The 9688-nt window shown below is 45.0% G+C and overlaps 1 protein-coding gene across 1 annotated transcript; it reads right to left on the reverse strand.

Annotated features, from left to right (window-relative positions):
* Positions 1-3696: 3696 nt before the first annotated feature.
* LOC139061990 (uncharacterized) lies at positions 3697-6120 on the reverse strand. Its single transcript, XM_070542021.1, has 6 exons — positions 5940-6120; positions 5062-5424; positions 4333-4352; positions 4094-4195; positions 3854-4040; positions 3697-3776 (listed from the first exon to the last, which is right to left on the reverse strand). Exons 1-6 carry the CDS (start codon positions 6109-6111, stop codon positions 3697-3699), a joined length of 924 nt encoding a protein of 307 aa, XP_070398122.1. The 5' UTR covers positions 6112-6120.
* Between the last annotated feature and the right edge of the window lie 3568 nt (positions 6121-9688).

Here is a 9688-nt window from a genome sequence, read left to right on the forward strand (position 1 = left end):
TTAGTAAGATTTTTAAACCAAGTAAAGTTAGTAAAGAACACATTTCTATTGGCTGCTAAGAAACTGTTGGGATTTAAAATGGGCCTGTTGTACAAATAACTTGTAAATGATTATTCCTCACTTTGTAGTCTTAACCAAAGAAATTCCAGTAATCGAGCAAAAACATTTATTTTTTACACTACATTTTATAAAACAACAGGGCACAAAGTGTCGACACATTAAAAAAAAGTAAAATATTAAAAGGTTGTCTCCAAGGGTCTCTGCAGCTCTCTGGGCACCACGACTCACGTAGCTGTCTCCGATGATCCAAATGGCTATGGAGAAAAAATAACAGGTTTGGCCTAGCTGTTTAAAGTACAAAACCATACATGAAGTGGTCAAGACAGGTAATTGGAACTTACACTTGCTGCGTTGTGTAGCTGATGTTGGAGACACACAGGCTGCCATGGTGACCTTTAAACAGATCTAAGAAAAAAATGTAATAAAAGAATGAAACTTTAAAACTCCCAGACCTCATGTCATATTTACTAATCAGCTATGGCTGATTTATTGTTTAGATCACAGTGAGTTACACTAATTCTAATATATTTTTATTTCTATCATACATACATACTTTTTAACTGTTATTTTCACATGACTGTTATCAGGCTCTCTTGTTCTGGTTTTCATGATAATTCCCTACCTAACCCTACCCAAGAATGACTTCCCCTGTCCCGCTGGGAGGGTTTCAAACACCGCCAGCATCTGTTGGAGCCTGTGGCGGGGTGCTGAGGGCCGGCTCCAGCCCAGGAATGAGCTCTCCTCGCCCGCCGGGAGGGTTTGAAACACCGCCATCCTCTCCTCTGCTGGCTGGAGACCATGGCGTGCTGTTGTTCTTTCTGTTATGGTTACCGGTGCTTGTGTTGCAATGTGAAACGCTTGGTCTCAGATTTTGTAAGAAAAATAATAAAATGTCCCCCCAAAATACGACTTAAATATATTTTCTCTTCTTCATTATACATTTATTGGCTGGTGCGACTCAGGAGCGATAGCCCAGAGAATACGGTACTGAAAACTTGCTCAAAGCAAAATGTTTTCATTATGGAAGTAAATTATAAACTTACCGATTTAATACTTTTTTAATCCAGGTACTTTTCACGAACAGGCGCCGAAAACCTCCACCTAAACTCCGTGTGAGGTTCAGGTCGATGGGTGTTCCAGTTAGGTCCGGTTGGGTTGAAGCTAGGTGGCTACATCCATTAGCTCGGCTCCCACCTCCGCGTTAGCTTTGGGTTAGCCAGGGTTAGCTTCAGGTTAGCTCGTAGCTAGTTCGCCCGGGTGTCGTCACTCGATCCCAGCCTTACAGCCCCACCCTCAGCTCCTCCTCTCTTCTCTTTTATGGAATTGTCTGGGCTGGACGGAACCCGTGACACGGTCAAAATGGCGGTGGTGGCCACCTCCCATTATAGAGAAAAAACGTGTTATTGGAGCCTATGGAATCGTTTTGTCCAGTATGTACAGTCTATGGTCATAAGCTGCACTGACATCTAGCAGGACCATGACAGAGCATTTCCCTGCATCAGCAGCCATCAGGAGGTCATTATGCACCTTTACTAGAGCAGTCTCAGTTGAGTGCTGCTTCAGAAAGCCAGATTGGAAGGGGTCAGAGATCTTTGACTTAGAAAACCAGGATCTGAGTTGGGTTTCAACAACCTTCTCAAGTACTTTACTGATGAAAGGTAGCTTAGAAATGGGCCTAAAGTTACTGGTGGAGCTGGCGTCAAGGTTGGGTTTCTTTAAGAGAGGAGTCACTACTGCATTTTTAAAGTAAGATGGAACACAGCCTTGGCTCAGTGAGCTGTTGATTATAGTCAACAGAGATGGACTGATAGAGGCAAGGGACCCGACTAAAACAGAGGTAGTTAAGATATCTGATGAGCATGATGAGAGTTTCATCTGACTGATTATTGAGGTTAAGTCATTTAGTGTAATTGGGGAGAAGGAGGTGAAAGACTCGGAGCACTGGGGGGCCTCCCCTCCTGAGGGGGCGAAGGCTGGTGGAATGCTGGATCTCAGATTCAGCACCTTGTTTTCAAAAAAGTGGAGAAAGGTGTTACAGTCATCAGCTGAAGATAGCTGAGCCTGCTGCGGAGGAGAAGACACGATGCTGGAGATGGTATCAAACAAAACCTTAGGATTATTCTTATTTTGAAATATGAGGTTGCTGAAGAAAGAAGACCTGGCATTTTCTACAGCTTCGTCGTATGACTCTAGAAGTTCTTTAAAATATTCGCGATGAACAACCAGACCTGTCCTCTTCCACCGTGGTTCCACTTTTCTATAGGAGCGTCTAAGTTCAAGAATCTGGTTGTTCAGCCAGGGTGAACTCGAGGCACTGGAACTGCGGCTGGTTTTGTAAGGGGCGACCTGATCTAGAATTTTGAGGCAGTGATCATTAAATGAGTTGGTAAGGAGCTCTACGTCATCAGAGGAAGGAGGTACAAAGTCAAAGAGGGAGGAGAAATTTAAAATGGTAGAACTGTTGATAATACGTCGTTGCTTAGCAGAGACTGGTAAAAGAGATTCAGAATTTAGGTTAATATGAAAAGAAACTGACTTATGGTCACTGAACACAACATCATGTATCTGCAGCTTATCAACAAGAAGTCCGTAGGAAAAGACCAGATCCAGGGTGTGGCCTGCTCTGTGAGTAGGACCAGACACGTGTTGAGAGAAATTAAAAGAATTCATCATGTTTAGGAACTCCCTAGTGGAGCAGTTAGATAGATCCTCAGCGTGGATGTTGAAATCTCCAACAATGATTATCCTGTCTAGTTTAATAGTTGAAGATAGGAGATCCTGAAAGTCAGACAGGAAGGATGAAGTAGATCCAGGTGGGCGATAGACCAGAATTCCATAAACTGGTTGAACTCGACCAATTTTAATCATGATCATCTCGAATGAGCTGTAGGAGTTTGAGGATATAATTTGGCATGAAGTGTTTCTTAAAGATAACAGCTGTTTCTTCACCGCGGACTGTGGTTCGTGGAGCAGAGAAGAAAGAGCAGTCTTGAGGACAGAGCTCACGGAGATGAGTGACGTCATTTTCGCTCTGCCACGACTCGGAAATCCACAAAAAGTTAAATTTTTTGGTGCGGAACAGATCGTTGAGGATGTAAGACTTGTTGGCGATAGAGCGCGCGTTAATCAACATCATTTTCGCGGAGGAATCTGGCGATGTCTGTGCCGCGGGCTCGATAATGGCAGGCGGCAGAAAGGAGCTCAGTAAAATCATCTATGAAAGTTCTAGAAGACCCTGGTGGTCTATAGATGACAAGTCTTGAAATGAACCCTGAAGTTGACCGGCAGCCAGTGAAGCTGGAGGAGAAGCGGGGTGATGTGGGTGTGTTTGGAGGACTTGGTCAGAAGTCGAGCACAGGCATTCTGAACCACCTGTAGACGGTTCAGGGAGGTTCTGCTCAGACACGTGAAAAGAGAGTTACAGTAGTCTAAGCGTGAGGAGATGAAGGTGTGGAGAACTGTCTCAAGTTCAGAACGGGACAGAATGGGACTCAGCTTAGCAATTTTCCTGAGATGGAAGAAGGAAGAGTGAACAAAAGAACTGACATGAGAATGTGGTTCTTTTGCCTTATCAAAACACAAGAGAGAGACAAGTTTTGTCCAAACACAGCGTGGGGCATTTATTTGCACAATTCATCAATACATCACCAGCAGCTCGGGGGACAGCGTCCAGCCTGGAACTAAAATAGCCTCGACTGGAACCTTCTGCAAAAGCCCTGCTGCCACGAAGATGCAGGCTTATTTTATACTGTTACTCCCACAGTCCTTTGAGAGAGGATGGGGTGATGTTTACACTTCCCAATATGGCCAACGCGCCCTCCAGCCCAGAGGTCGACGAGCCCTGTTATCTCCAATATGGTCAGAGAACTCAAGGTTAGCTGGAAGTTACACAAGTTGGACTGAAAAACAGGATGGTGAACCTTCTGGCCCACAAAGAAGAAAAACAGCAAGTTGAACCTCACGTACACAGCTTTTGGCTCCTACAAGAATCCAGGGTGAGAGCTGGGTCAAAGGTCACGCCAAGATTCCTGACGGAAGGTTTGGTGTGAGAAGCAAGCTGACCGAAAGAGTCTCTGACTATGGGAAACAGCTTGTCTGGGACACAGATGAGGATCTCAGTCTTATCTTCATTCAGCTGAAGAAAGCTCCCACCATCCAGGTTTTGATAGAGTCTAAGCAGGTGTGTAACAGCTGCAGCTTAGACATCTCATGGGGCTTAAAGGAGATGTACAGTTGGATGTCATCTGCATAAAGATGGTTAGTCTGGCCTACCAGACTCTTCCTGTTTAATTCTGCACAGAGAAAGAGTCTGGTAACTCTCGCCATGGGCGGTGCCAGGCGGTAGCTAGGGTTTGCTAACGCAACCCCAAGATTGGGCCAAGCAACGGCTTGGCAACCCCAACTCTTGAATGCACCACCCCACGTGCGCTCTGTGCCGACATGCGCTGACCTGGAGAGTAGCACGACCACTAACCACTAATTGAGTAATAAGTATAATATGATCTCATATTTTTAAAATGATGACATCAAACGGACAAAAGTAAGAAGTTATGGGAAAATTCTGGTATTTTAAAGACAAAGGGGAAAAATGTAAACAAACATCATGATTAAAAAATAACAAATTTTAGACAAACTGATGACATTTTCCTGATATAGAGGGTTTAGTTAGTTTACACGTTAAAAAAATACCGAGATAATAATGAAAACCATGATAACTTTGGTCACAATAACCGCGAGGTTACATTTTCACACAGTGATAACTCTATTATGTTCCAGTCATGAGTCATTTATATTTCAGTATGCTAATGTTTCTTGCATTGCATCATGGGAATTTTGGGCAAGAAATTATGTGTTTTACTTATAATTTGATTGGTTTACTTACTAATTATGACCACTTACAAAACATTACAATCAATAAATCGAAATATAAACATCACAGTAAGGAAAACAAACATAGCAGCCCCCCCCCCCCCCCACACACACACACACACACACACACACCTGTTGACCCCGGAGCAGCGGCAGCTCTGATCTCAGCCTCAGGAAACAGTGACAAAAGGAGTTGGTGTCTGTCTGGTTCTGCTTCATAGTGGTCTCTTTCCTCACTAGCAGGAGTCACAAGGGAGGTCACCGTCTCCTGCTTCAGTACACACTGCTCTTCATCCTGACTGATGCAGAGCTCCTCTTGTTTTACAATCTGCAAAGGTTCTGGCTCATCCTGCTCCACTTTCATCTGTGGAGGTTCTGGTCTCTCCTGTAAAGGTTCTGCTTGTTCCTGCTCCAAACTGGAGGTCCTCTCCTGGTTCCAGAGCTGCTGGTCAGTCAGAACCTCCTCATCTGTCCTGACATAATGCAGTGGGAGTTCTGGACAGACAAACAGACCAAACAAAAAGCTGATTCATGTGACAATAAGAAAGTACACTTCACTTGAACCATCTGATGCATCTGAAGATGTTTTAGTAAAGAATGAACTCTTAACCTGTGTGTGTGTGTGTGTGTGTGTGTGTGTGTGTGTGTGTGTGTGTGTGTGTGTGTGTGTGTGTGTGTGTGTGTGTGTGTGTGTGTGTGTGACTGGACTCAGCATCTATCAGACTGACTCGTTTAACAAGTCTCTGATTGTAGAACATCAGCTGGAAACGTTCACCAAGTCTTTAAAGTGTGTCTCTTTTAAACTGATTTAGTGGAGTTCCTGAAAATGAAAACTTCCTAAAATCCCTGAAATGTTATTGATTTGTTTCTCTAAAGTGGAACAAAGTTTACCGCAGACTGATTTCAGCTCAGTTGTGTCAAAAAGCTTCAGAACAGCAAACGGATCCAAGCAGACTGTCCTGAGATTGTGTCCTCAGTAAAACCACATGAGTCCCGCTGCTGTTTCATACCTATTCTGTGTAAGTTGATCTGTGGTTTCCAGCTGATCTCCAGCAGTCTGCGCTGACGATCGATCTCTTCCTCGTAGCGGACAATGGTTTTTTCAAACTCGGAGAAGATTTCTGCAGCAGCAGCAGTTAGCCGTTCTCTGATCACCTCTCTCAGAGACTGAGCTGAAGACATTGTTGCTGCAGAGCCTCAGAGGTTCCCCTCACACACCAGCACAGCAAGCTAGCACTGGTAGCTAACAACAAGCTAGCTCCCTCCTAGCTCTGATAGCAGCTTCCGGTTATGTGGCAGCGTGAAGGCGCGTTAGCGCCACCTACTGGACTGGAGTTGGACCAGCAACAACATGGAAGCGATAAATGATAAATGACCCGCACTTGTATAGCGCCTCCCAGAGAAAGGACTCCAAAGCGCTTTACACTACAGTGTATCATTCGTCCATTCACACACACATTCACACACTGATGGTGATGAGCTACAATGTAGCCACAGCTGCCCTGGGGCACACTGACAGAGGCGAGGCTGCTGAGCACAGGCGCCACCGGACCCTCCAACCACCACCAGCAAGCAAGGTGGGTTAAGTGTCTTGCCCAAGGACACAGCAGCAGAATTCTCTGTCCGGAGCCGGGATCGAACCTGCAACCTTCCGATTACTGGACAACTCGATCAACCTGTTGAGCTACTACTGCCCAAAGATGAAGGTGTAGATCACAAGTTCAGGTCAAAAGGTGACAGAATGAGACTAATAACAGTGGAAAGAGAAACTGTTGAAGATCTGAGGGAAACAATTAACAGAGCAGATTTAGCTGGAATCACACAGCTGCAGGTTTTTAGGGATAAAGAGAAAACTGATCCATCTGTTACTGGAATTCAACAATCAGTTCTCTGAAGGAACAACTTATTTCATCCCTCCTGATGTTCTTAGTTCAGTTCAGTTTATTTATTAAGTGTTAGATGGGAAGAGAGACTAGAGAGGATGTAAAGCTGTTTTGAGCCAAGGGCGAACGATAGCCATGAACTATTAGGGTCAGTGTTTAATGCCACCATTAGTTCCGTGCTATCTGCTTTTATATTAGACTTTTTATATTTGCAATAAAGTCCAAAAGTGATTGGGACATCCCTGGCGGATGATGTGGTTCTCCTAGCTTCATCAGGCTCTGACCTAAAACCCTGCTGGTCAAGGTTCGCAGCCGAGTGTTAAGCAGCTGGGATCATGATCAGCACTTCTAAGTCTGAGACCATGGTTCTTGACCGGAAAAGGGCGGCTTGCCAACTCCGGGTCGGGAGAGAGGTCCTGCCTCAAGTAGAGGAGTTCAAGTATCTTGGGGTCTTGTTCACAAGTGATGGAAGGAGGGAGCGGGAGTTTTTACAGGCGGATTGGGGTAGCATCTGCAGTGATGCGGACGCTGAACCGGTCTGTTGTGGTGAAGAAGGACCTGAGCCGGAAAGCAAGGCTGTCAATTTACCAGTCGCCCAGTCCTCATCAATGGTCATGACCTTTGGGTAATAACCGAAAGTGCAAGATTGCAGATACAAGCGACCGAAATGAGTCTTCTCTACGGGGTGGCTGGGCTCATCCTAAGGCATAGCTTGAGGAGCTAGGACATTCAAGAGAGACTCAGAGTTGAGCTGCTGCTCCTCCATATCGACAGGAGTCAGTTGAGGTGGTTTGGGCAACTTGTTAGGGTTTCTCCTGGATGCCTCTCCAGGGAGGTGTAAGGCATGTCCTTCAGGCAGGAGGCCCCCATGGTCGACCCAGGACATGTTCGAGAAAGTACATCTCTGAACTGACCCAGGAATGCCTTTGAGTGCTACCGGAGGAGCTGGTGGAGGTGGTCGGGGAGAGGATGGTTGGGAACTCCATAGTTGGGATGCTGCCCCCACGACCCGTACCCAGATAGGCAGAAGAAGACAAGATGAGACGAGTATACCTTGCTCCCCAAGTTTGAGATGACATCTTTGGGACAAGGCAGCAATGCATCCAAGAGAGATGGGGAAACAGTCAATGACCCACTAGGTTTAAAAAAAGAGTTTTGGTCTTGTTCTCATTTATGCTCAGAAAATTAGAGGCCATCCACAGTTTTACCTCCTCAAGACACTGTAAAATACCCGCTTCCTATTTGACTAGAGTAAAAATTTGGCAGTCGTCCACATAACAATGAAAAGCCAGACAACATTTCCTAAAAAGTAGCACCCAAAGGAAGCAAACATAAAGAGAACAGTGGAGGACCAAGCACCATGCTCTGGGGATCACCACATTTAAAGGAGGCCTCCTTGGAACAAAAGTCACCAATACTGACAGACACTGACCTATTGAACAAGTATGATTTGAACCAACTCAGGGCAGCGCATTGAAATCCAACAAAATCTTCCAAACTTGACATTAAATTGGAGTCGTCAACTGTATCAAATGCTGCAGTCAGGTCCAACAGAAGTAATAATACAGTTGCATCAGAATCTGTACCTTAACCAGTGCTGTCTCAGTGTGGCAGAACTTAAAACCTGATTGGAAAATCTCAGAAATCTGGTTCCCATCAAGGAAAGCAGTCATTTGCAGAAACACAACCTTTTCCAACACCTTGGAGAGAAAAGGAAGCATAGAAATATGCGTAAAATTATACTAAACGGTTGTGTCCATACCATATTTTTTAACAAGGATTAATGATAACATGTTTCAAATTATTTAAAACTTCACCAGAAGACAGGCTGGAGTTAACTATAATCCAGACCTCATCAGCAATAGCGGGTCAAACTTCCTTCACAAGATAGGAAGGTATGTCATCCAAAGCAAAGCTTGAGGGCTTAAGTTGCCCAAAAATGTCTGCCAACTCCTCATGGGACACAGCCTCAAATTGCCAGAGTAATGCAGAGCAGCATCGACTGTCCACAGCCGGGCCACATGACTGAGGCAGGATCACAGACACATAGTTAGCTTTACATCAAAGAAAAACAGATTGCGAAGCCCAGTGACTCCATTTGCAGTAAGATGATGTTTTAGGTCTGTGGTGCGGGTCTTTGGGTAGACTCTGACTGTTCTCACCATTCTTCACCTCTGTTTACCCCAGATTTTTCTTGATCTGCCACTTTGAGCCTTAACCTGAACTGTGCCTGTGATCTTTCATTTGCTCAATATGTTGCTAACTGTGGAAACAGACTGGGACGTAATTTTGGGGGGGGGACGGGTGGGACATGTCCCCCCCACTTTTTCAAAAGGCAGTTTTGGTCCCCTGCACTTTTTTCCGTCCAAAAACAATGTTACGCTCCATTAAATGGATTTGGTTGAGCACTAGGACCGAAACGGAAACCGGTTTACTATTAGACCCGCCCAAAAGCTAATCTATTGGCTCTGCTGATACTTGCTAACGTATTATTGGCTGTTGCTGCTGTCACTCAAGTTGGAAACAGTCAGAACGTGCTCACGTTGTTTTGCTAGTTTGGAGCCGCTAGGGAACACCGGTACTGAGTCACATCGTCAACTAGACGCTGTGTAATATCAGAGCTCAGCTCAGCTTCCATTACATAACATTTGAATAAGTGTTCATTTGTGAGTCTTTGGTAGTTAGGCACAGCCAGGAGGCAGCATGTCAAGAAAACGAAAAGTGGATAGAAGAGACTTCATTCAAAGTCAAAACGTAAGTTGGACATGTGACACCCCTGCATTAAGCTCAGACTCACCTCCTCCTTCACACACATACTCAAAACTAACCTTTACAAACTCATCTCCTCCACATAACTGACTCCTCAGACACATTTT

Source organism: Nothobranchius furzeri, chromosome 2, assembly GCF_043380555.1.
Source record: "Nothobranchius furzeri strain GRZ-AD chromosome 2, NfurGRZ-RIMD1, whole genome shotgun sequence".
Classification (NCBI taxonomy): domain Eukaryota; kingdom Metazoa; phylum Chordata; class Actinopteri; order Cyprinodontiformes; family Nothobranchiidae; genus Nothobranchius; species Nothobranchius furzeri.

Bases quoted from the DNA above. Each gene is read 5' to 3' on its own strand.
- LOC139061990 (XM_070542021.1), bottom strand. From the start codon at position 6,111: ATGTCTTCAGCTCAGTCTCTGAGAGAGGTGATCAGAGAACGGCTAACT. The intron at 4,041-4,093 runs GTCAGGAATCTT...GGATTCTTGTAG, and splicing joins CTTCTCACACCAAACCTTCC to GAGCCAAAAGCTGTGTACGT. The intron at 3,777-3,853 runs GTAAACATCACC...TCGTGGCAGCAG, and splicing joins CGTTGGCCATATTGGGAAGT to GGCTTTTGCAGAAGGTTCCA.